A 27,731-nucleotide genomic window follows, 5' to 3' on the forward strand; every position below is an offset into this window, starting at 1 on the left:
GTGGCCAGTATCGTCCCTCCCACCCTGTGGGGCTCCGTAACCAGAAGCCACCATCGACATGGCAGCCAGCTGTCACAGGAGAATGACAGCGCAGTTCCTGACAAGTATCCACAGTCTTACTTGCGTTTTTTACCCTGTGCTGTCCGTACCCCACCCTGCCGGGTCTGAAAGGAGTACCGTGTATTCCAGAGATGCTCCAGAGGTGTGCGCGTCCCCACCCAAGACCAAGGGTTTGTAACGCTTGGGCCTTCCTCGTTCAGCAGCCCCCCGCCCCCCACCGATGGCCCTGCGGCCTCTCAGAAACAACGGAGGCCCAGGGAACGGACCCATCTGTACAAAATCACAACCGGAATGACTAAATTTTCTGAACTCCTTTGCAGACTGGAGTTGAGTATGCATGAATTTTCCTTTAGGAACACGGAGATGCTAGGGGCAAGAATCAGTCCTGCTGGGACCCAGAAATCGCACCAGCAACTACACGTGGGACATGCCGATCGATGTTAAGAAGCTTTAAGTCGGGCTTCTACTCTTCCAAACTTATTTGTTCCTTTTTTTAAAAAAAATTTTTTTTAATGTTTATTTTATTTCTGAGAGAGAGACAGAGTGTGAGCAGGGGAGAGGCAGAGAGAGAGGGAGACACAGCATCCGAAGCAGGCTCCAGGCTCTGAGCTGTCAGCACAGAGCCCGACGCGGGGCTTGAACCCGCGCACCGCGAGATCATGACCTCGAGCCGAAGTCGGACGCTTACCCGACCGAGCCACCCAGGCACCCCATTCGTTCCTCTTTTTAAATGTGAAACACAACATGACCTATTCTGGAAAAGTGAATCTGATTTGTTTATCCTACTGGTTCTAAGTGGGGCTGGAGACAACACTGGAGGCAGATTTTCATCTCACCCTTGACTTCGTGCCATCCAGACAAGGAAACTCGGAGTCCGACGGCTGTCCCAGGAAATAAAAGGAAGCCGAAAGATCCCCACACTTTTATTTACACCCACAATACACACGAACCCCTCAGGGCAGGTGTTCAACTGATTGAAAGTTGGGGCTCCGAAGCACAGTGTGCTGGGGCCCTCCTGTTCCAGGGACTGTAAACCCCTGATGCAAGGACGCCTCCTTCTATCCGACTCCCTTTCTTGAGACACTGCGATTCGTAAGTGCCTGTTCGCAAAAGGCACGTGGAGATGAAAAGTCCAACGTAACCTACAAAGGATCTCTGTGTATATTTAGAGGGGAAAAAAAAAAACAAGCCATACGATCTGATTGTGGCCGATTACCAAATCGTCTGCAGAACCAAAACGTAGAAACCACTTCTTACTGATTCTTGACGGGGAGCGGCACGGAACATCTGAAGAAATGAAACTAGGGCATGACAGTCACTTTGAAATGCTTCTGTTTTAGAGATGCGTGCGCCACCCCCGCCCCGTATCCCGCCACCGATTCCCAGAGTCCGTGCTAATATTACCCTGCCCTGCCCGGAAGTGCCGTTAACCGGCGCGAGCGCGCATCATCGGTGGCGAACAGAAGCCATTTGGGAATGACAACTCACGGAGCAGAGAACGGAAAGTTGACTCGATTCTTAAGTTCTTCTTGTTTCGAATTAAAAGCGAGCCACTATCTAGCAGACTGCAGGCAGCGGCTCTGGGGCCCTGGGGACGGAGCAACCGTTAGAGCGAACTCTCTCTGTCCCGGCCTTGCGATTTTTCCGGTTACGATATTGTTTGACCCAAGTTGCCTTCCTTAGGGCATCTCTCCCAAGACTTTCTCTGACGCTCAGTGGAGCGAGATGGCCCCCATCATCCTCTTCCCGTTGTGTAAGTCGTGGGCTGCGGTTCACGAGCCTGGGGCGCAGGAGGAACGACAGAGAGCAGGCCTTCCTTCCTGTTTCTATACGTCACACAGGACCGCACTTCTCTGCCATCTAGCACCCCAGAGAGGCTCTGTTTCCAGAATCCCTCTAAGTCTTTAAAGAAATGAGAACGGCAAAGGAGGGATACTGCACAAGGCTTGCAGAAGCCTGTGCCTTCACGCCCAGGGGTGCGGCGAGGGAGCCCCAAGGTAGGACAGCCTGGAACAGGGCGCCCAGCTACGCCCTCGAAAGCGGAGTCAACCGCACTGACAGGATCCCAGGGGGAAAGCCATCAGTCTGACAACAAAATGACCCTGCGTCTAAGACAGCCCTTCTTTAAAAGGGACATTTGGGCTTAAGTGGATGAGAACACGTTCGGCATCACGACACTCACTCTGCCGTGTGGGACAAGGGACGTCATGCCAAAGGAATTAGTGCTGGCCCTACACAGGGGGCTTAAAGCAGATTCTGGGAGAATAAAAGTAACCCACCTGAAGGGCAAACTCAGCCATGAGATTTTGGTTTGTTTTATTGTTGGTGGGTTTTTGTTTTTGGTTTTTTTGTTTTTTTTTTTGTTTTTTTTTTGGTTATTGCTGCATTTAGCTGCTGAACAAGAGAAAAAGAAATCAGTCACCATAGAAACCACAACATCACAATCCAACCTAACAGAACAGCTCACTTCCTTTCTTACCCTTTCGGCTGTAGCCGATGGAATGAGAAAGAGAAGCCCTTCTCTCTTTGCCACACTTCATCTTCTCTCTCCGGCCTTTAACCTGGGTCTCAGACGCTAAAATACAGAAAGAGATGCCCTCCGACGGGTTAAATCTACAAGCACACCGACAGGTACATAATTCAAAGCCGGGAAGAGCTCAAGAAGTAACAGGCTGTGGGGACTTCAGTGTATTATGAGCACAGCCTGAACCCTCTTTACAGAGAAGAAATACGTGCGTGGAATGTCTACCTGTCGTCGTTAGTGCGCTTGTGCTGAAAAACAATAATAATCCTTAGGGATCTTCTTTTACCAACTAGCTTTCCCTCAGCGGCTCCTTCCCCTTGTTTGTGAAACACCACGCTCTGGAAAGAGTGAGCCTCACTACAGACACAAGGACAGGCATAGCTTGGGACCGGACCCAACAACACCTAGCTTATTGCTTGGCCGTTACGAAAGCCCTTTATCTACAGATTTCAAGAGCACCCTTGAACCCGAATCAGTTATGTAAACAGTTTGGGATTCTTCTAACACACACTTATGTCGAAGAAGACCAAAACATGAGTTGTATGAGGGGCACCAAGAGACTGAGTATTTCCTCCAAGTACTCGACCAAGTATTTATTCTCTTTTGATGCACCGTGAGTCCTGAGGACGTAAAAGCACGGGTCCCATTAACCTCATTAGCCACAGATACAGATCAAGAATTGGCCAGGATGGAATGGATCGTGGTTAGAGTGTCTGGGTGTGTATATCCCATCGAAAAACACATCTCTCCTCAGCTTCCAATAAAACGGGAATAACCTGCAAACATCAGCTGTCACCAACCAAACGCCTCTCATCTACACAGCTACTGTGCGTATTCGAGGAATGTGGGTGTGATGCTAGAAAAGGGAAGGCAACAGGCTAGAAATCCAGATGCCCAGAAGGCAGAAGCCACTCACTCAGAGCCAGCCACTGCCCGACAGAAGTGTCCTCTCCAGGACATTCCTCAAGCTCCTTGTATGTCCATGGATCGGTTTCATGAGTCAATGACACATCAGCCACAGCACCTTACGATGCATTACTGGAAACATCTGGACAGCTAATGAGCGCCCCACACTGAAAAGGAAACTAACCCACACAACACTGGCGAGGCAATATTAAGTTGACTCCGATCATTTTCTTTTTTTGTTGTTGTTTTGACATTTATTTATTTTTGAGAGAGAGAGACAGAGCATGAACAGGGGAGGGGCTGAGGAGGCAGAGTGGCAGGGGAGGGGAGACACAGAATCCGAAGCAGGCTCCAGGCTCCGAGCTGTCAGCACAGAGCCCGACGCGGGGCTCAGACTCATGAACTGTGAGGTCATGACCCGAGCCGAAGCCGGATGCTTAAGCGACTGAGCCACCCAGGCACCACGACTCTGATCATTTTCAACGAGAAGGCACAGGGACAATGCAACTTCACCAGCAACGGAATTTCACAGAACGTGGATTTTTTTTTTTTATGCTGAGACGTTTCCTCAATTTCATCAATCCATCCCTAGTGTCCTTCCCAGGGCCCTCGACTGCCTCCTCTTACCCTCAAACTGACAGGGCATCGTTTCAGCTGCTCACGGAAACACCAGCTCAGCCGCCAATCCACCCCCGCAACAGAGCCCCCGGTCCCCTCTCTATACGTGGTCACCGTGTCATTTAGAACCGCTCCCAGGAGATTCGCCTCCCTGACCCAACACTTAACGACCTCTCCTGAGTTTTCATTCCTCTGAGTTGATTCCTGTACTGAACTTCTTCACCAATCCGTTCAAGGATTTTTATGGCACGCTTCCAAAGTGCCCGTCGCTGCTCCAGGCCCCGGGAATGGAGCCGCTATCTTCTCTACGGAGTTTATTACGTTCTAGCGAGGGGAAACGGAGCAGATGCAGAAAAAGCAAATTAACAGAGACCATGTGTGGGGATCAGTGCTACGATGGGCAAGAGGAGGAGAAGGTTGGTGCTGGAGAGTATGGCTCCTTCTTGTAAGCGAAGACCTGAATAAAGCGAAGGAAGGTGCCATGCAGGCCTGGGGGGGGGGGGGGGATGTCACTTTCCAGGGTGCCAGGGCACTACTGCAAAGGCCTGAGCAGGGGTATCTCAGGTCTGGAGGGACAGCGGGTCTCCATGGCGTGGGGAGGGACCGGCGAGGGCCTCAGGCCGCAGATGGGCTCAGAGAGCCCGCAGGGAGCTGGACCGTGCAGGAGCCTGGACGGCCCTCCCTCAGCACGAGATGCCACCTGGGGGGGTCACAAGCAACAGAGTGACGGGATCTGGATCTTGTTTCAAAAGAATCGCTGGGTGGCTCGGTCGGCTGAGGGTCCGACTTCGGCTCAGGTCATGATCTCGAGGTGTGTGAGTTCCAGCCCCACATCAGGCTCGCCGCTGATGGGACAGAACCCGTTTTTGGATCTTCCCTCCCCCACTCGCTCTCTCCCCAAAATAAATAAATATTTTCTAAAACACCGCTCTGGCCGCCCTCTGAAGGACAGACCGCAGGGAAGCAATGATTAGCAGCCGGGAATATAGTTCTGTAACTAACACAGCGGTCCAGGAGAGAAGGAGGGCAGACCCAGTCTTGGGGCCGTGGTGGTGGACCAAGAGAAAAGTGACGGACGCTGGGACAAGACTGTGAGGACAGAGCCCGGTTCTGTCGATAGATGGGACGGAGGTGCCCAGAAGAGGATTACTATGCACAGCAGGCCAGAGACCGCAGTCCTTGGAAAGGGCCCGCTTGCGGGGTTTAGCCCTGGGCTGTCGCCTGGAAATACATCACCAACAGCACCCGACACGGATACAAAGCTCCCCCTACACAGAAGAGTGGACCGCCGTGCCAAGATTATTTGTACAAACGGTACGATTTAAGTTGCCTTCTGGGAGTCGAAGATGGGGCCACACGCTAGGCATGGGATACCCACGGTGGCCAGCCCCCCATTAAGCCCCTGGACCCTGGGCCTCTAATGAGCCCCCCTGGAAGACAAAAGCACGTGCTGTCACAGTTAAGAGTGTCCGGGAGCCACTCCGGAGAGGGCCCTCGGAGGCTTGGGCGTGAGTTTCCAGAGTCCACACCACGTTCTTCTTCCCACTGCCGATGTTGCTTTACACACTTTTGCTCTCTCTAATTAACAACCCGCGAGCGTATCCACAGCTGAGTCCCGCCATCCTGGTGTTCCCCAAACCCGGGGGCAGAGCGGGGGACCCGACACAGGCATGAGAAAGAGCAAGCCTTCGGGGCCGACGCCAAGGTTCTGGCCTCAAGTCTCAGCGGCTTGCACCTGCTTTCGCTGTCCTGACGATCTCTAAACAGCACACTTGGAATTTCAAACACACTGAGATTTTGAGCGTTTTTTTAATGTTTTCAGGGCGATGAAAAACAATATTCAAACAAGTTCACTTCTTTAAGGGGTAAAAATGGATAAAGGGTTTCAGTGACATTTCGAAGAACACTACTTCCTTACAATTACGAGGCGTGGTCGTGAGTGAAGCAAGGAGGACAGTGTGCATTCCCTGGGCCACACATCTGTATTCCTCTAAGGGAGAAATGCGTTACTTCGATTAACTGGAAAATTAGGGACTCGGCTTCCTACTTGTAGATCTCTTTGATGTATGTGGGAGTTGTCACCGAAGTGTCCACAGCTTAACGTTCTCAGATAAGTGGGGTCACAAATGTAGATTACAACTTACGAGCATTGCAGAGAATGAAAAGTGGCAGTAATTAGAGAAGGCTTATGAACGTCTGACACATGAAATATCATGTTAATTATAGCTACACTCTTATTTTCGCATCTCCCTTCGCCCTTTTCTTAAAATTCAGCTGAATTTCCCCAAATCCGTGCCTTGGGTACTTAGGAAAATTGAAAACTTAAACGGTACAGAAAGGGGCGCCTGGGTGGCTCAGTCGGTTAGGTGTCCGACTTCAGCTCAGGTTAAGATCTCATACTTCACGGGTTCAGGCCCCGCACTGGGCTCTGTGCTGCCACCTTGGAGCCTGGAGCTTGCTTCAGATTCTGTGTTTCCCTCTCTCTCTCTGCCCTTCCCCTGCTCACGCGCTCTCTCTTTTTGTCTCTCTCAAAAATAAACACTGAATTTTTAAAAATGGTGCAGAACACGCTGGTCATTTTCTTCTATTCTCATCACTTTGATCGTGGGACTTGTCATAGGTCAATCAGATGATGGGTTGAAAAGTTTGCCTAATAAGTAAAACGGAAAGCCATGAGGCACCAGTCTGATGTGCAGGGCAATCACCTCCATATACTTACCATTTTTCAGGAGTTAAATTGGTAGTCATATATGGACTACTTTGGTAAATCTATTAAGTCTTTCAATAGTCTAGCTTTCAGGAAAAAAATGTTTTTCCTTATTTATTTTTCAATGTAATGCATTTTTTATCCCCTTCCCTTCGGTACCCAATTCATTAGGTACTTAAATTTCAAATGAATGTACCTGTTTGCAGATCATCTGTGTTTTCTAAATAAGGGGAATCAGAATTGCCACTAAAATATGGCACCCGAAAGCCATTCTAAGCGTTCCTTCAAATCAAGGGTAAATGACAGCAGGAAGACTAATTCTGTGCTCGTTTTTTACGACGTTGCTGTCCATACTGATATTCGTACGAGATGGGGAATTCTGTACATTAACACTAGTGGACTGAACTTATAGACATAGACACACAGATACCAAGGCACGTATGTGAACACATTCCCAGAATGACAATCACCGCCGCATAATGAGAGTCATTCCGTCAAAATACCCATTTTGTCTCAAGTGTAACAGCGGTAATGAAAAAAAGAACTGCTTTGAAACACTGCTCGTTTCCAGCCATTAAATGTGCATTGCTTTGACTTCTGTCTCTTAACAGTGGAACACGATGGCAATTTTCCTCCACAACAGGCATCTAAGATGACTCATGACTGAATCCAAACATATACACCTTTTACCATAATGAAAAGAATAGAAGTAAGTTTGCCTGCTGAGAAAGTGATGATCAAACAGCGGTAACAGGGGGAAAAAACACAAAGTTCTCTTTTTACACCTGCAGGAGAATACTGCTCACCGAAACGTCCAAAAACTTAAGAGACCAAAAAACAAAACAAAACAAAACAAAAAAACTCTCCTGTTTTTGTTAAGGCGAAGCAATGATTAAGACAGTCTGAACCTCAGGCGCCTGGGTGGCTCAGTCAGTTAAGCGTCCGACTTTGGCTCAGGTCACGGTCTCACGGTTCGTGGGTTCGAGCCCTGCATCCGGCTCCGTGATGCTGGTGTGGAGCCTGCTTGGGAGTCTCTCTCTCAGTCTCTCTCTCTCTCTCTCTCTCTCTCCCCCATCTCTCTTCCCCTCCCCCACTTGCTCTGTCTCTCTCTCTCTCTAAATAAACCTTAAAACTGTTTTTTAACAAAAGAACACATAATTTCAATTTAACCCATTTTTATTTATGAAACGCCCATTCCGTATGTCCTGCCTGATGGGAGGCCCTGTGAAAAATGGGAAATATTCAGTCTCTACTCTTAAAGTCGCTATTCATTATGAACAAGACACTTAGTGCATACAATAACAACTCTCAAGGAGTCCATCAAAATAGTCTGAATTCTCAGCGAAAAACATGAAAGTGACAGAAGAAGGTCACTGTATTTTGAAAAACGTAGAAAAATTATGAAACCCTGGGATCAGGTCAATAGCATTTTTCAGAGAGTAGCTCCTCCAATAAAAGTTTAATGAATTAAAAAACATACTAGGATAATTAATGTTTCTACCTTTTGAGTCTTAGTATTCATAGTCCTGAATAAGAAGTCTGCATATCCAATTAACCAACAACAGTATTAACTGTTAAAAATATTTTAATTTTTTTAAAAACTTTATTTATTTTTGAGAGAGAAAGACAGCAACCAGGGAAGGGCAGAGAGAGAGAGACAGAGTCAAAGAATCTGGAGCAGGCTCGAGGGTCTGAGCTGTCAGCACAGAGCCCGACGCGGGGCTCAAACCCACAAACTATGAGATCATGACCTGAGTCGAAGTCAGGTACTTAACTGACTGAGCCACCCAGCCGCCCCAACTCAAAATATTTTATTTTTTTTAATTTTTTTTATTTACACTTATTTATTTTTGATAGAGAGACAGAGCACAAGTGGGGGAGGGGCAGAGATAGAAGGAGACACAGAATCCAAAGCAGGCTCCAGGCTCCGAGCTGTCAGCACAGAGCCCAACACAGGGCTCGAACCCACAAACTGCAAGATCGTGACCTGAGGCAAAGTTGGACGCTTAACCGACTGAGCCACCCAGGCGCCCCTTTTTTCTTTTTTAGTTTTTTTTATTTACTCAACTCAAAATATTTTAAATCCGTGAGTTAAATACGTCTGTCGTCAAGAATTTGTTCATCCATTTGACAGTATTTACTGAGTCTGCCTACAGTCTGGTTGAATGGATTCGACACTGAACAAGAAAGACGTGGTCCTTGCCTTCCGGAAGCTTCAGTTAAGCAAAAAGACATGGGTGTTACACCAAGAACCACACAAATGACCAAGTCCAATTGTGAGCTGGGCAACAAGGCAGAAGAGAGGGCACGGAATGTAGGGCAAGGACAGAAGCCAAGGGCCCAGGCAGGACTTCTTTAAGAGGATTCATATTTGCAGCTGAACCCTTCTGCAGCATCTAACAGACAAAAGGTATGTGAAGAACAGAGAAGAGGCCGGTGGCGGGCACACAGGGGAGGCCCCGCACATGAGCCATGGAGGGAAGCATGGCAGAGTCACCAGCAGGCTCAGCGCCATCTTGGAGGGCTGTCAGGGAGCTTTACCTACAGCCCAAGCCACAAGATGGTTTGTGTGGGGGTGTCAGATTCTGATGGCGGACTAAAACTCCCATTAATTTCCCTAAACCAAAATTCCGGTGAAGAATTTTTAAGACCCAAATCCACTCAGTGGCAGCAAGGTTTTGGAAGGTAACAACACAGATGAGTAAAAAGTGACTGATTTAACACAATCAACAGAACCAATCTCAAGCCTTCAGCAGCAAAGCTGAGAACCAATGCAGGGCAGACAGCAGAATCTTCGAGAGACTCAGCAAATGGTCACACCACATATGCCTAAAACTGGGGGTGGATGGGAACCGATGAGGGAAGAAGCTCCCTCCTCCACTCCCAAAGACCAACCGTGCTCCCCACTCACCTCTGAAGCGGATGATACAGCTGGCCGCGGGGCTGTGGGTGCAGTGCCGAAACGCCGGCCCCCCTCTCCCCACTCACCCAACAGCACCGACGGCCGGCCTTTGAGCCCTGGGCTGGAAGTCGAAGAACCCTCTGGAAAATCAGCTGAAGAGGAAAAACCACTGCACAAAGAAGTAGCCTTCCAGGGTCACCCACACCCACACGGCTCTCCCTCCGCTTTCTAACCCCCTTCTTACTCAAGAGCAGAAGGTCAAGGATTTGCAGCTATCTTTGTAAAGCCTCCAACAAGAAGACAGGAAACAATCCAAAAGCAACATGGAGGAACTAAATTATTCAGGGAGGAAAAACAAAAAAAACAAACTTCCAGAAGTCAGTAATTCCAACATGATAAACTCATGCGTCCATGCTGTAAGAACAGGAGGCTATAAACACAGCATTCAGCGAAAACACAGCAAACAAGTGCTCGTAGAAACAGGACGGCAAAAGCAAGTTTCCGGAAACTTCTCACAGTGGAGCAAACAGACAAGGAAATGAAAAATGGAACTGAAAGGAAAAGAAGCGGGGGGTGGAGGGTAGAGGGAGAAAGAGAGGAGGAGGCAGGAGAAAGAGAAGGAGGAGAAGGAGGGGGTGGAGGAGGAGGGGGAGGAGGAGGAGGAGGAGGAAAAAAACCAGTCCAGGAGAACCACATCCACGTGCTCACAGATCAAGGGAGCAAAAGAGAGGTGGGAGACATCATTTTAAAAAAGAAACAGCCCCCAATTAAAGGCCTGAGTTCCAGCCAGCATGCTGGAAGGAAACAGATGCCCACCAAGGCATTCCTCTGTGAAATGGCAGAAAAGTGGAGGAAAATAGAAGATTCCGGAGAAGGGAGGAAAAAAACGAGCAAGACGTCCAAATTCTTGAGAAGACTGATAGTGAGGAGCCTAGAATTCTCTACCCGAACAGACCGCCGGTGAAGCATGAGGACAGAACAAAGACACTCTCACTCACTCAGGGAGAAGGGTCCTGTCGGCTGCCATCGCGATGACGGCTGCCATATTGCACCCACCTTCAGAATCCGAGGAGAGAACGTCAAAGCAAGCCACACACCAAGACCGCTGACAGTATCTGGCTCGTGCCGACTGCATACGAAACACGCTCCCAGTGCCTGCTCTAGGCCCAGCTGCCTGCAGCCGATGAGACCATTCCATTGACTTCCCAGAGAGGCAGTGTTTGGGCTTCCTCCTGGAACAGCAGTAAGCTACAACGGCAGAAACTACAAACCCACCGGGTCCCGTCCAGGTTTCTAAAGGATGTCCGGCACGTGAAGTTCATGCTACAGCCCTGGAAGATGACCCGGCTGAGCGGAACCCTAATTCTCTGACCACGAGCTCGTGCCTTTGCTGACTCAACTCTCTTGTAAACCAAGGAAAAGCAAAGCCAACTTACTAACCAAACGCCATCCAGCTATTGCCCCCCAGGAAAGGGCCTCTTCTAAAACAGGGAGGCTTAGGCCTGCTTCTGACTTTGTCAAGGCAAATCACGTAACAGTTAGGAAAAGAGACAGAGGCAGTAACACTGCAAAGAGAAAGCGAGGAAGCGATCCCCACAAAACGAGGCAGAGCCCCAAGAGTGCGTGGGGGAGGGACACGCACAAGGGCTCCCGGTGGCGACTTCTCGTATTCTGCGTTCACCCCTGACTCTGAGCTCCTCACAGATGTGTGATGTATTTCAAAACAAAATCTAGTTTGAACACAACCCAATTTATACATTTAAAATATTCCTAAGGCCACCGCGGAGACAGTGGACATCACCTGCACGGGTCGACAGAGGGCCGCAAAGAGACCGTGGAGCCAGAAAGGAAAGGGAAAAGCTGTTCTTCTTTACTGTCATTATCTTTTGCAGGGGAGAATGTTATCAGCAAAGCAAGAAAGGAAGGAAAGAAGGAAGGAAGGGAGGGAGGGAGGGAGGGAGGCAGAGGTGAGGAAAGAAGTATTTGATCAGTTAAAAAAAAAAAAAGAATGCCCAAGATATTGCTTCGTTGCCAACAATCACTACTGCTAACAACCAATTCTTTTTTTTTAATTAATTAATAAATTTATTTTGAGAGACAGAGAGCAAGCAGGGGAGGGGCCGAGAGGGAGAGGGAGAATCCCAAGCAGGCTCCACGCTGTTGGCACAGAGCCCGACGCGGGGCTCAAACTCACAAACCACAAGATCACGACCTGAGCCGAAATCAAGAGTCGGACGCTCCAGTGACTGAGCCCCCCAGGCGCAACCCCCCAACATCCTGTTCTATTTACGCGGTTCGTCTAGCGCGACAGGATCAAAACGCTGTAAAAGTCATCGCTCAATTAAACTGCGGAACGTAATTTTATCCCTGGTTTCAAAAGCGGTCTTTTTAAGTTAAAACCGGTGGGTGTTACAAACCAGGAAAAGCGCGGCTCGAGAAGGCACGTGATCTGCTGTGACGGGTTAAAATCCTGAGCCAGGACTTGGGCGTACATAAAATTCAGGAAGCCGATGCCCGCGTCCAGGCCCTAAACTCCTCCTGCCCCTGGCACCTAAACGTCATCCTCATGTCATTCCCCACACGGGAGGTGAAAGGTACTGCAGACAGGTGTCCCCTCGGGACCAGAAAGCCAGTTTCTGCCAGCCGGCTGCGACACGTTTAGAACCGCCCAAGACTCAGGGTCCGCATAAAAACAGCCATTGGAGGCCTTCCTCTGGCCCGAATGGGTCATCCCTGCCCACGGCTTCATATCAAGTGTTGGGCATGATTTCAAAGCGTTAAGAACCCGGCGATCCTTTCCCGCTATGATGTCATTCCCCTTCCGTTAGCACCTACGAGGCCTCGCGCCCAGCAGGTACTCGCACAAATTTCTCGGGCCATCCAGAAAACCGAACCACCAAGAGGCACATCACTGTCGATTCGTTTTCCCCAACAAATACCCAACGAGGCCTGCTACGTCTTCTTCAGTCCCTTTGGTAAAGGGCGAAGGAGGGCAAAGGAGGTGACGTGACTCCATACCAGCCCATTATGGAGAAAAACAGTAAAGCCACGGCAGTTCCACGAGTGTTTCGTTAAGACGAGAATTTGTGAGGATTACAAAGCGTGGTCAAAGCACACAGATAAACACTTGGAACGTTTCGAATGCAGAGCGGCCGAGCTTTTCGAAACTAGCTTCTGCAACCGCGGGGAGCGCTTCGACGTTAAGGAACCTTTCACTCCAGAACTCACACGGTCTGAGAAAGAATAAACAAGTCGCTACGAACCGACGTCTTACCTTAAACACTTCCATCGGCAGAGGAAACTTTGTGGCGTCAATAAGGGATTTTTCCAGAGCACACTTCCACTCAGAGGCCATCTTCAAAGGATAGATTTCTGTATCAACAGCAAACCACAGAAGCGTGTAAGGACTCACATATTCTACTGGGCGGTTCTTCCTGGAATTTTACTTTCCAGGTTTTCAGAGTCACTGGCACACTCAGCAACCGTGAGCACTCACACCCTGCCCCCCATAAAGGCCACCTGCCGAGGGGATTTTCTGCCGTTCAAGCTCAACTTGAGCCGCTTCGATCAGACATGAAGAATAAACTTAATAGGGCCCTTCAGGGGACACAGGCGGGCATTCTGTAAGTGATTTAATGGCATAAATCACCCCAGCACCACCTTCAATCACCTGCTGCCCCAAATTGCATGTAACACCTGGGAAGTCACATCCGCTGATGAAGAACTTAGGACCCGATAAATTTCTAAACTAGACACGACGCACGTCTGGCATTTTCGGTTATTACGGCCCATTTTTCACTAAACCTCTAAGCCTGCATCTGCTAAAAATAGCCCACGTGAGCCAGGAAATTATTAAAAGGTGAATTAAAATTTACCAACCAAGTTTAATATTTACACTTGAAATGTTGCTAACACACCCCACGTGGCCCATATCCCCCCCCCCCGTCCCAGGGGGTGGGGGTGGGGGACAGAGGGATTTACGAATGGAGGTTACTCTGGCTGAATGCAAAACTGAAAGAAAAAAAAAATGTGTTGAGCCCTGTTTCCACCGATTGCTAAAACTGCAGGGGAATTTTATGATCTGATCTCCACGGATTTAAGACCTTATCAAAATAGGATTTGCAGAAGCACTCACTTGAAGGAGATATGTTTATACCTTCCCTATATCAACCCAGGCTACTCCAGACAGACCGTTAGGACATGAATATGAATTTAAGCACAGTTAAAAGGCAACATTAAACCTTTGGGGCTATATTTTTAATTTCTTGCATGTCTGCTTTTCAGCATGCAGCCATATATTTTGGCACCCACAGCTTCTGAACTCACCTTGAGCCTGAGTGCCTGTGTTTTAGCAGTTTATCGAGTCTTTTCAGGCTACCAGAATTACGAGAGGAGAAAGATGCTGCCGGAAGGAGTCAAGTTATCAAGGTTCAGCCCACTGTCATTCGCTGTCCGTTACGCAAAGTCACGTCAAGGGTTATGAGTGAGCAGACAGGCTCTGCTGTGCACACTGTATAATCCTCCTTAACATTTTATTTATACTCTTCTACCTCTAGGGAATCTTTTTCCCCCAATTTGGCATTTCTATAGCGGAACACAAAAAGAAAGTGATTCTCCTTCACAGTATCTGACATACTTGGGCGGACACAGTGGGGGCCCAGAAAATGAACCAACGGTCCCTCCACCATGCACAGGTGAGGAGGGGGTCACAGGGTCCCACAAAGGACAAAGAAATCGCTGGTCACAGGGTCCCACAAAGGAGGAAGAGGGACCAGTTCACAGCTTTATAAACTGCCCCATGAGGAGAAGGATTCCCTGAAATGCACCAATGGTTCAGCTCAGGGGCACTGCATTAAAACCTCGGTGAAAGGGAGACAATTGCTCCAGGAAGCAAAGCCTGAGGACACCAAGTGCAGCAGGTCAAGAGCCTCAGGAGGGAAAGAACACACAGGAGCCCAGATTTCCTGAGCAGACAGGAACAAATTCACTGTCCCAGGGATCTGGATGCTGGTCAATAGGGAGTTCAACCTTGGCACGGTAGTAAAAAGAGAGCCAAGGTCACGAAAAAGGACGGTGCTGGTCAAAGACAAGACACAAAGGGTGAGAAAGGGCAAGAGAAGGTCCCCTGTGCTGGTGCCTGAACCCCTGCAGTCTGCAACTGAGGCGTCTGGGGGCTGGGGAGCCCCAGAGATAGAGAAGAGGGGAAGAGAAGAGTGGTTCATGAAAACTATGCAAGACCAGAGCAAAAGCCCCACCTGGCCAGGGCTGGATCCAGACCACCAGAACAGAGCACAGTGATGTACACACCCCAGCAGGGATGCTCACAGCCCTTCCCGGCCCCGGCAGGTGTCCCCACACACTGGCAGGGCACCATTCTGCCCACCACGCCATCTCAGAAGGTGTCCCCCCAAAAAGTAATGTTGAAATCCTTCCCCAAAAGTGATGGGTAGGAGGTGGGGCCTTTGGGAGGTCACAAGGGGGAGAGCCCCCACGAACGGGATTAGTGCCCTTATAAAAGAGACCCCAGAGAGCCTCCTCGCCCCTCCCACCATGTGAGGATGCTGAAGGACGGCTGCCCGTGACCCAGGAAGCAGACACCAAATCTGCGGGTGCCCTGATCTCAGACCTGCAGCCTCCAGAACTGGGAGAAATAATAAATGCCCAGTCTGTGGTATTTATTCTCCTAGAGCAGCCTGGATGGACTAAGAAACCCAGGCTCCGTGCGATTTTTGTCTCTGTCCTACAGCCTTACGATCCTTTGTCTTCTTTCTGAGGATATTAAGCCCTGATATGGAATTTAACCCCATGGCAAGGCACACTTCTCTTAGAAGGTGAAAATCAAATGTGGTTTTTTTCAGAATGCTCGACCACCTGCAAAAGCTAAACACCTCACGGTTCCAATAAACAGAGAACAACAATATTCCGTGTGTGTGTTTCATTAGGACAGAGAGGCACTTGGTTACACCAGCAAGTTTATGGACGATAAATAGCGCCATTAAAAGAACATAAACCATTTTCTTAAAATGATTGTGTTGCAGGTAATTTAATAGAGTGTATCATGTCGATTTCTGTTTGCGGGGAAGTAATAAGCAATTAAAATCTGGCCTGACCCATCTTTAACTAGAAGCCTAAGTGGAAATGAGGCGCTCGCCCTCTGAGCGTTTGGCCGGCTCTTGCGAGGCGAGGGCTAGAGAAAACAGGAGGGGAGCAGAGGACCACCAGCTCACAACCTCCGACCGAAGGAAAGCCTGGAGGGGTGACCCCCCCCCCTTTTCATGCACCCTGCAACGACCACCCCTTCCTGTCTCACCAGTGAGCAAAGACTGGTCTACGCTTGTTGCCAGACACTGGGAAGCTGCAGACGGAATGTTGGTGTCTCCCCAAAATTAATACGCTGAAGTTCTAACCCCCAATGGGATGGTGTTTGGAGATGGGGCCTTCAGGAGGTAATCAGGGTTAGATGCGGTCATGAAGGTAGGGTCCCCATGACGGGAGGAGCACCGAGCTCTCTGTCTCTCTCTCTTTCCCTGTGCACATAAAGAAGAGGGTATCCACAGAGGAGGAAGTGGGCTGTCCCCAGAACTCAACCCTACCAACACCCGCATCTCGGACTCACATCCTCCAACACCACGAGAAAATCATCTGTGTCATTTAAGCCCTCCGCGCGTTTTGCGTGGCCGCCTGGGCTAACTAATACAGAAAGCGACAACCATCTTTGGACAGAGAAACAGTTCAGAAATTTCCAGACTCAGGAAGACCAAGAAAAAAAAAATGGCTGCCATAAAGGTGGCGAAGGCAAAAAAAAAAAAATACGGAAAAACATCGAGAGACAGAGAGGCAAAAGGCCTCAGAAGGTTTCTTGTCCTTAGTTTTTGCAACAACACGTAAGACTCTACCTCGCTCTCCGAACATCTAGAAACACGAGAGCGGGGGGGGGGGGGCCTCTAAGAGACCACTGATCTCAACAACCTTCTCAAATTTCCTAGAAACCCGAATAGAACCACACAACTCTGATCACGGAACGAGTATCTCGAAAACGCCCACCACTTGCGGTATCTTGTCAACGCTCCACAGCACGGCAAATGTACAATGACCCCCATTTTGCAGAGGAGGAAAGTAGAGGGGCTGCCCAGGGCTCTGCAGCGAGGGACAGAAGTGCAAGAAGAAGCTGGAACTCAGACCCTGGCTCCAAGTCCATGTTCTTCCAGCTCCGCCCGCTTCTTCGAGCTGGAGCCACACGTGAACTCTTCTAGAGGAACGAAAATCACCGTGAACCCCACAGAGCCATATTCCTGCCCACGGAGTGGGTCCTCGAGCCATGCCGGGTGCTCAACAACAGATCCCATCAACAAAGAGCATCTCCCTCATCAGGGAAGTACAAATCAAAACCACACTCAGATATCACCTCACGCCAGTCAGAGTGGCCAAAATGAACAAATCAGAGACTATAGATGCTGGAGAGGATGTGGAGAAACGGGAACCCTCTCGCACTGTTGGTGGGAATGCAAATTGGTGCAGCCACTCTGGAAAACAGTGTGGAGGTTCCTCAAAAAATTAAAAATAGACCTACCCTATGACCCAGCAATAGCACTGCTAGGAATTCACCCAAGGGATACAGGAGTACTGATGCACAGGGGCACTTGTACCCCAATGTTTATAGCAGCACTCTCAACAATAGCCAAATGACGGAAAGAGCCGAAATGTCCATCAACTGATGAATGGATAAAGAAATGGTGGTTTATATACACAATGGAGTACTACGTGGCAATGAGAAAGAATGAAATCTGGCCTTCTGCAGCAACGTGGATGGAACTGGAGAGCATGATGCTAAGTGAAATAAGCCATACAGAGAGAGACAGATGCCATATGTTTTCACTCTTAGGTGGATCCTGAGAAACTTAACAGAAACCCATGGGGGAGGGGAGGGGGAAAAAAAAAGAGGTTCCAGTGGGAGAGAGCCAAAGCATAAGAGACTCTTCAAAACTGAGAACAAACTGAGGGTTGATGGGGGGTGGGAGGGAGGGGAGGGTGGCTGATGGGTATTGAGGAGGGCACCTTTTGGGATGAGCACTGGGTGTTGTATGGAAACCAACTTGACAATAAATTTCAAAAACAACAACAACAACAACAACAAAGAGCATCTCTGCTTGATCCGACCCTGTTTTCAAACGCTCCCCTTACTCATCAGGGGTAAAAAGGCTAGCACAGCTCTTGCCATTCTGGGGGAGGTCTCCCCCTCCAGATTGGCGTCCGCAGCCCCAATAATGATTTGGCTCTTGAAAGCTGGACTCGGCTGGTTCCCTCCCTCCCTAGAGACATCCCCAGCTTTTTATTCAGTCAGTTCACCGGACAAATATTCACTGAGCACCCACGATGCGCCAGGCACCGGGGACGCAGCACAGATCAGACACAGATGTTCGGTTAGAGGGGTACTGAAATGCCCTCACGACGGGACCGTCTGAACGAAGCGAGGGGACGGTCAATGCCACATCTGGAAGAATGGCCCCCCGAGGACAGGACGTGCCTAGCAAGCCTGTGGAGCACAGAGGAAGCGGACGTGCAGGGAGAGCACTCAGAGTGCAGGGCTCCAGGGCTGCGTGGCTGGAGAAGGAGCTCGGGTCTGATCGCAGGCTGCCTTCCGTTCAGCACAGAAGGGAAGCCGCTACTGGCAGGATTTCCGGTCCTCTCCCGATAAAGCCTGAACCGCTAAGGACTTCAGGAAGTGGCTGCCCTCTTCCTCGACCCCCTGGCGTTTCATCATTTTCCGCTCCCTCACCCAGTCTTCACCGAAGCTGGATTCAACCTCCTCCGTCAGCACCCACGTGCCCCCCGGACTGCCCTGGGTGTGACACGGGGGGTGGGGGGGCTTCTTCCCCTCTTTCTGTCCTCCCCCGACCTGTCTTCTCCAGTTTGAGCCAGAGATGGAAAGACACAAGGAATGTAGCTTTCTCTCTGCTAGGCGGTTTACGAGCAGCACCCTTTCCTAGCATTTTTGAAAAGTATCCAGCCACCTTCTACTCCTTACTTCTGCCTTGATTTGTACTGAACAGTTGAGAAATCTCATGCCCTTTAACAAGTAAAAAGAGTAAGTAAAACTGAAGGATGAGCCATGCTTCGTGTTGGCGAAGGTGGCAGTTAGTGGGGACACAGCAAGGCAGGCGTGGAGGGGTGGGTCCGCAGGGCTTACTCTCAGGTGCACCCTGAGCATCTCTCCTCTCCCCTCCGCCCCACACCTCCAAATCCCCTTCTTATTGAACAGTCAACACTTTTCATCTAGCTAAGGGTGTCTGGCGATAAGAACCATAGCTAATATTTTTATGCAAGCCGGAAATTTTCTTCCCACCTATATTTCCGTTAAGGAAAGGGCACTACCGTGTAAGTTTTAAGTCCCTCTGGGTCTCGAGATTGATTTCCACAAGGCCAAAGTACTGGGTTCTGTTCGCGTGTATAAGACACGGGTGCCCTACATTTATAGCAGCATAATCCACAACGGCCAAATGATGGAGGCAACCCAAGTGTCCATCAATTGGTGAACGGATAAAGAAGATGTGGTTTCTATATGCAATGGAGTCTTACTCAGCCGTAAAAAAAGGATGAGACCTTGACATTTGCAACAACGTGGATGGAGCTGGACAGTATTATCCTCAGTGAAATAAGCCAGTCAGAGAAAGGCAAACACCATACGATCTCACTCATGTGGGATTTAAGAAACAAAACAAATGAGCGGGGGTGGGGGGGGAAGGGGAGAGGCGGGGGAAGCCAAGAAACAGACTCTTAACTATAGAGAACACACTGCTGGTCACCAGAGGGGAGGCGGGTGGGGGATGGGGGAACTAGGTGATGGGGATTAAGGACGCACTTGTGATAAGCACTGGGTGATGTAGGGAATGGATGGATCACGAAACCGTACACCTGAAACTAATATCACGCTGTATGCTAACTAACTGGAATTTAAGTAAAAACTTAAAAAAAATAAAATAAAACTCAGCGACTATAATCGCCACCTCGCGTGTTGTTCTGCTGAATGAGGCAAGGGAACCCAGCTTTCATCTTGCGTGAAGAACCTCATCTGAAGAACTAAAAGCCACACTTGAGTGTCCTTTTGCCTTTTCTTTTCCTCTCCCCATACAAAACCTCTCTCGCCAACAATTTAAATGTCGAGAAAATAAACTTCTTCACGACGAAGGCCTCCTCCAAAGTCTTTAAGGACACCCACGAACTCTTCAGTGGAATGGACAATTCGTGTCCAGAAATTCACTAAGACCAGTAAACACAATTTATTCTTGTCTTATAAAGACATTAAATGATCTAAAAGAGACAGAAAGAGAGAGAGAGAGAGAGAGAGAGAGAGCTCTCCTGTGCAAGTATCTCCTAAGTTTCTATGGTGACACTTTCCATTATTCTTGCTTTGGAGTATGAGTCCCCAGACTTCACAGCAAAGAACACTGCACAGAACCTAAGAAGCAAGTAATAATCCTTTGCTATAAATGTTCACACTGGCAAATATAGGGATCTCCTAAAATTTATAAAGCAATTAGATACTAAGCTAAGATTTATACACCCGACTTCCCACACAAAGTAAATTTCTCCTGCCAGGTTATGAATCCCAAGGCAAATGTGAGCTTAGATCTTTTCTCAACACTGACAGGCCCTTTGTTTGTCATCAGAGTCCAAAATTACTCAGGGTATAAATGGATTTCCTGGCTGCTTCTCAAAACGTTGACAACAATAATACTAATAAAATACCATGTTATGTGTCTATATGCCTGTCAAACTCAACATAAATGCAAATACATGACATACAGAACCAGGAACTTTTTTTTTTTTCAATTAAAGCCCTTGAGCGACAGAAGGGAGGAATGTTAACTCCTTCGCTTCACGGACTCAAGACGGGCACCGGCACCTAATATGGCAGGAAAAAAGATCTCCGGCAATTTTAATAAAATACTTGGCTCTCTGCTTCCAGTATATCTGGTGAAATGGACCAGGAGGAAAAACAGAAATTTCTGGAAGACAATAATATTTCTACCTTGTCATCTTTAATTCCATATCCAACATTTTTTTGTTCTGAGGACACCCATTAAAAAAACTGGTAAGGGGGGCGCCTGGGTGGCTCAGTCGGTTGGGCAGCCGACTTCAGCTCGGGTCATGATCTCGCGGTCCGTGAGTTCAAGCCCCGCATTGGGCACTGTGCTGATAGCTCAGAGCCTGGAGCCTGCTTCGGATTCTGTGTCTCCCTCTCTCTCTGACCCTCCCCCGTTCATGCTCTGTCTCTCTCTGTCTCAAAAATAAATAAACGTTAAAAAAAAAATTAAAAAAAAAAAACTGGTAAGGCCAGTATGGGCAGCAGGGGGAACGGGAAGAAATGCGGGGCAAGGGGCCATCGCCCTTCAAACTAGATGGCCTTGGACAAGTAGCTTACTCTCAGTCTCAAATTTTCTCTGCTGGAAAAGGAAATATTCACACCAAACATGCAGCACTTTTTTGCAATCAAAACAAATACCACACCAGATGTAAAATCACCTGGCACACACTGAACGTTCAAGAATGGTCAGTTTGTGAACAGTGAGATTCTCACCCGGTGAGGTACGTATGGAAGCATAATGCACTATTTTGTCCCATTAAGTCTGCGTAAAGTCATTTGACGGTGCTTTTGAAGCGAATTAATATCCCTGATGTGCCAGGAAAAAAACGTATGACGATTTTCTCTTTGCCATTTCCAGGTCGGGACAGATTATATAAACAAGCATTTGGTTTGGGTATTTGGATGGATGGATGGATGGATGGATGGATGGATGGACGTGGGTAGATGGATGGATGGCAAATGGGTGGGAGGCTGGGAGGGTGAAGGGATGGGTGAATGGATGGATAGGTAGGTAAGTGGATGGACAGGTAGATGGACCAATGGATGGAGGGGTACGGATGAGGGGCAGGGTACAGACGAACAGAGGTGGATGAATAAACGAACGGATGAGAGGGTGAATGGGTGGGTGGGTGGGTGGGTGGATGGATGGATGGATGGATGGATGAAGGATGGGTGGACAGAGATTTTGGAACTTACTTCCAAGACTGTCAAAATTCCTAAAGAAAAAGGGAGAATGTGACCAAGCCCCAGTCCACTGGGCCTTTCATTTGCGAACCAGGGATTCCAAAGGAACTAGATTAAACTTCACGGCAGCCTCCGCTGCTTTCCCCTCGTAAAGTATTATTACCTGAGGCCTTGAGTTCCGTTTTCTACAGAAAGTATTCTTAAGTTAAAAGGCCCAAGATGCACGTACACGGACCCGAACAAAGTCTCCAGAGGCGTATCCGGGAAAATACCACACGTTTTTCCCAAGTACTTCCCAGCAGCCTTAGCCTCGGCCCTTACCTGAAGGTGGGTCCATTCTGTACTTATTCTCTTGACACCAACCAACTGGTCGAAGTCTGTAATCCAAGTAAAACAACCACTGGTCATAGGATTCAGTGTCCTCCAATCCCACATAGCGAAGGCGTAATCTTCCTCCAACATTTTCAATCACACTAACTATCCAGTACTGAAAAGGGTTGTGAGAGTCCTGAAGTTCTATTAAGGAATCAACTGTAATGAGGTCTATAGGGCCTTTCCCTCGCAGAGGCTGTTTAAACAGAAGCAAAACTCCTTATTTTAAACTTTATGTTGAGGTTCTCATGGAAACAGATGACAGCAGAAGATAATATTTTCTCACACCATCATCCAAGCTATTGGCAGACAGTCTGGTGTTTCCCTCCTCCCCCCTCCTCTCCGCGCCCACGGCCCCGCCCCTGCCCGCTTCCCCCCCCACACACACACACTTGCACATCTCACCCAGCCCTCTGCCCGAAGACACTCGCAAGTAAACAGAACGTAACAGTTTGCGCTCTCGTTCTCACCAAACAAATCACCCTTCCCGGATAAAGCCGGGCTTGCTCGAAATAAGCATGCTTTTAAGGAGAGTTGCACCCAATTTGCCTCGAGCTGGAAAACACGTGGTAGCGAAATGTCTACTTTTCCCATAGACAGATGTATCCGCTACAGGGCTATCACTTCGTACTGTGACCCAACAGACATTTATCTTAACTGGCTACCACTCTAAGGATTAAGACTCTCTCATACTTGTGTGAAGAGGTGTAGATGGCATGTTTATTCCACGTTTAATGATCGGCTACATTCGACAATAATGTGAAGTTATTTCTACACCTGACCCGACAGTTAGTTTAGAGACGATATATAATTACGGCCCCGTATAAGCGACCCTCTCAGCGTAAGTTAGGACGTGAAAAGGGTGTTTGTTCAGTCAGCCGTGAGGGCAAATACATTAAAAAAAAAAAAAAAAAAAGAATGAACAGAGAAAGACAATTTGTCCTTCTGAAAGGGTGAAGAACCATCATTTTGATTTGTTAACCAAACAATTGAATTAAGAGCCATTAAGATAAGCAAACACATTAGGCAAAATCTTCACAAAACAACACTGGATAACTATATATCACACAGCAGTGCTCCAAAAGTCAATGTCATTGATGAGAAGAGGGAAATTTACGGTTAACGTTAAGAGAATAATGAGTGTCAAAATCCACACCGTATTCCTTGTTATTTACTATGTGTTTCCCCGTTTGGGGCGGTGGGGGGGGGGGGGAATTTTTCAAACAGATTTGGTAACTCAGTAATTATTTTTGACAGTGCACTGTTCCTCCTATTATATATGGTAAATATTTATCACGAAATTATTGTTAAATGAACCATCAAGGTTGCAGATTAAACTATTTTTTTCCTCAGTACCTTAAAAATACCTTAACCGCACTGAAATATTAGCCAGTCCTCCCCTTGTTTTCATAAGGGGAAGCTAATTCAATTATTATGTAACACCTGTGTGTTATCATCATGAGGGTATACATCCAAGAACGGAGTAGTCAATGGAACCACTTATCAGTATACCCCAAGACTACACCAGAGCACGTATATTTAGTGGTCACCTCCATGAGATCAGTTATTCCACGGGGCTTTATATTCACTAATATAGGATGGAGACTTAAATGTACAGGAGAGTGGAAAGATATCCTAACGTTATCATTGAAAGACGTGAGGCAAATTTTCCACTTATTGACTGGAACACAGGTGAAGTGTCTTGAGTGCCGTAAGATTAACCAAAGCAACTCATGAAACAAACAGGAAGTGAGGCCATTGGGGTGGAGACATCCGCACATACACATGCACCTGCCGAAGGATATATGCAAAGGCGCTCATGTAACTGTCATGCTTCAGACACAGAACAGCTGAATAGCAACAATACATACACCTTCCAGGAGGCTGGCGGGGGCCGTCCGGGAACCAGTCAAATCACGAATGAGGAATTCTGTCCAGTCTGTGTACTTCTCTTTGATTGCTGGCAAGACAAAAGAAGGAAAAAAAACAACAACAACACTTCAACACAGCAGGAGAGTGTCCGAGAAGTGTATCATCACAGCACTTCCCAGGACACGCGTGTGGTTTTCGATACTTTTCTTAATTTTAAGCACCAGGCTTCAGTTCTAAAATGAAGACAAGAAATCTGTCATCAGCGGGTGACTTCATGCCTCCGGTGGGCCTCGATTTTGCTGGGTAACCAGGGGGCTGAAGAATACGGGGCCCTGTTGTCTTAGCATCTATTCAGAAACTTCCATGGGCAAAAAAAAGATACTGTCAAGCACAAAATTGGGGAGGTTCCAAGAAGAAAGGGATCCGTGAGGGGCAGAAGACTCAGGTGGAAAAACAGCCACAGGCTCTGAAGGACAGGAAAGGTTTTACAGGTGGAGAAGAGGAAGAAGGGATTTTTGGACTGAGAGAAGCAGCTGAGGGGAGGCACAGGGAGGGAGACGTGGAGGAGGAGGCAGCGTCCACTCCGGGGGTGGAACGGTGACACACGCCACGCGGCCGCCCAGAAAGCCAGCATGAACACTGAATAAACGGGAAGTCGCTGCATAAACTGAATCTGCAAACAGCATAAAGGCTCGGATGGAAACAGAAGAGGCTAATGGCAGAGAAACCCAAGCGGAAGCTAGTGCAGGTCTCTAAGTACCAAAGTGACGGCGCCCCAAGCAGCGGGGACCACACCCAGGACAAGGAAGGACTTGGCCGAGACATCTCAGAACAAAGGAATAGCAGACGCGGAAGTCAACAGTCAACAAGCACTTAGAACCCAAGGCTTGAGGAACACGGCACTCCTGGCCTAGCTCCCAAATCGCAGATGTCCAAAGGCTTCGCCAGGTTACGTCCACACCCAGGAGAGGCCCCGGACCTTCCCCGGGGCATCACAGGATTCACAACGCCAGGAACAGAGGGCAGCGAGCCTCAGATCCCCATCCGGCCACTCTGTGGATCCCACGGAGAGCCGGCCGGCCCCGGAGCCCGGCCGATGATACATTCACTACTTAGCTTTCGTGAGTTGCTTGTGCTCTGCAAAGGCATGAGACAACCATTTCTTGCTCAAGGGGCGCATGGGTGGCTCAGTGGGTTGAGCGTCCGCCTTCGGCTCAGGTCATGATCTCCGCGGTCTGTGAGTTTGAGCCCCACGTCGGGCTCTGTGCTGACAGCTCGGAGCCTGGAGCCTGCTTCGGATTCCGTGTCTCCCTCTCTCTCTATCTGCCCCTCCCCAGCTCATGCTCTGTCTCTCAAAAATAAATAAACATTAAAAAAAAAGTTTAACAGTTTCTTGCTCAAACTGAAAGGAACAGAGTCATAACAGAAGGCAACTAGGACATAAAGGTATGGAGGGAAAAGGTTACGTCATGGCCTGAGGGGGACTCTGGACTCCGTGGCTGGCTCTGCCATCACTGGCTGTAACTTTGAGTAAGTTACCCAATGTATCTCATGGTCTTTCCTCGTCAGTATAACGGTGCTAACGACATTTCTGCTCAGGGGATGCTACAAGGAGTAATGGAGAAACATATGTCAATAAAACATAACCTTACCAGGCACGTACCAGGCAATTAATAAATCATAGCTATTGTTTCATTGTAAGTATATATCAAATTATTAAACACGCTCACCAAATATTTATTGCTTATCCCCACAAATTTCAGATCAAAACCATGAGCATGCTTTGCATGGCTACCATCAGGAGGGGAAAATGGCAGCACCTGCCACTTCAGTCTCTAACCTGCATCTCGGCCAGGATCCCCCACCTGCACCTGTTCATGATCGTGAGACCAAGAGAACAATCAAAGTGGAAGAATCCAGGCAAAATAAAATGGATCCAGACAAGGCTGAAAAGTCCAGCTTTAAGCCATACAGTGTCCTAACCCTGGCCCTGATTAAACAAACAACAACTCACCCATTCATCAACTTTCGCCACTAGATTTTTATCTCTAATAAAACACCATCTTCCTTATTTTATACATACACACTCATAAGGAAATGCATCCATTTGGGGCAAAACCTGTACTGTGTTCTTCTCCATCATTGGAAAGTGCAGCAATCAGGGCGGGGCGCTTGGGTGGCTCAGTCAGTTAAGCATCCGACTTCAGCTCAGCTCACGATCTCACAGTTCGTGGGTTTGAGCCCCACGTTGGGCTCTGTGCTGACAGCTTAGAGCCTGGAGCCTGCTTCACATTCTGTGTCTCCCTCTCTTTCTCTCTCCACCCCTTCCCCGCTCACACGCTGTCTCTCTCTCCCTCAAAAATAAACGTTAAAAAAAAAAGTGCAACAATCATTTTTCAATGTTATACCCATTTCTAACTTAGCCCCTTGCTATATACAAAATGGGTTGTGTCCCCCCAAATTCATATTGAATCCCAACACCCAAGATGACTGCGTTAGAAGGTAGGAGGACCCTCAGGAGGTAACTGGGTTTAGAATAGGATTAGTGCCCTTATAAATGAGAACCCAGAGAGTTTCCTGGCCCCTCCCACCACGTGAAATCACTACAAAAGACACCAACTATGAACCAAGAAGTAGAATCTGTTGCCGGCTTATCTGCATCTTCCAGCGTCCAGAACTGTGAGAAATACATTTCTGTTGTCTATAAGCCACCCACTGTGTGGTATTTTTGTTACAGCAGCCTGCATGGATGGAGACAGCCCTCCTACACGCCGGCAGTTACTGACAAGACCAACGAGCAGTGGCGTACGAGACAAATGGATTAAAAATTGTATTCACCTTATGCTTTACAAAGCCCTTTAACTTACTCTGTATCTTTCGATCATCATAACAAGGCTCTGAGGAGGATGTTCTTAAACTAACTTTTTCCCAAGTTCACAGAAAAAGCAAACGTCAGAGTCAACCTCAAACTCAAGCACGCAGATGCCAATCTTACTAGGAATCTTTCCGTGAGACTCTGTGATGCTCAAAGCTTGTGCACAGGGATAGGTCAATAATCTAAATTGCAGGCATGATAAGAGATAATATGCAAATGACTGTCTAAACAGAAGTTTCGAGATCAGGACAATATACAAACGCATGCGGTCAAGATGTATTTCGTATTTCCTTACAAAAGAAGGACAAGCAGCGTAGTTGAGTGAAAAATGGTCCTGTACTTGACAGAATTTATGTCCGTATCCACTACGAGAAGAAAGTGCAGTTTTTCATGTAAGGGTTGATTCTGACTTCCACACAATCAAAGTTAACATTTCAGTTAAAATGTTTTAAATATGCCATCACTCTATGAAGACATCATAAGAGGCTGAAATTTAAGGGGGCTGAGTCACCACAAGAGAACACTAGGGACGGCTCTGAAATTTACACCTTGTGAACCGTCTACTCCAGAAGCCCTACGACTAGCCATTAATGTTTCTACACGAGGCTCCGAAGCAATCTTTTATGCGCCACGGAACATCCGGACAAATTACTCTCCGTGAAAAATGTATCTTAGCTGTAAAGATACGCCGACAATTTTTTATTAAAAAGCAGTAAGGAAACAGTTCTCAGGAATATCATTACTTTTCGAAGAAAACCTGTTTCGGTCAACACTTAGTTCTCCAAATTCTAAATGCTCCAATGGAAAATCTATTCCAGAAAATACTGCCATACATAAAAACACTAT

At 48.1% G+C, this 27,731-nt stretch overlaps 1 protein-coding gene across 15 annotated transcripts in view; it reads right to left on the reverse strand.

Moving 5' to 3' along the window:
* SFMBT2 (Scm like with four mbt domains 2) overlaps window positions 1-27,731 on the reverse strand; it is a 225,133-nt gene that overhangs the window by 93,779 nt on the left and 103,623 nt on the right. For 12 of the 15 annotated variants that reach the window (XM_042944803.1, XM_042944808.1, XM_042944809.1 and 9 more), the window contains 3 exons: window positions 24,010-24,098; window positions 22,088-22,334; window positions 12,992-13,089 (listed from right to left, as the gene is read on the reverse strand). In XM_042944803.1, the coding sequence (XP_042800737.1) occupies window positions 12,992-13,089; window positions 22,088-22,334; window positions 24,010-24,098 (434 nt within the window). The remainder of the gene's footprint in view (window positions 1-12,991; window positions 13,090-22,087; window positions 22,335-24,009; window positions 24,099-27,731) is intronic. The other 3 variants (XM_042944818.1, XM_042944813.1, XM_042944814.1) reach the window with 3 other exon arrangements.

This window comes from Panthera leo, chromosome B4, assembly GCF_018350215.1.
Source record: "Panthera leo isolate Ple1 chromosome B4, P.leo_Ple1_pat1.1, whole genome shotgun sequence".
In the NCBI taxonomy this organism is placed as follows: Eukaryota; Metazoa; Chordata; class Mammalia; order Carnivora; family Felidae; genus Panthera; species Panthera leo.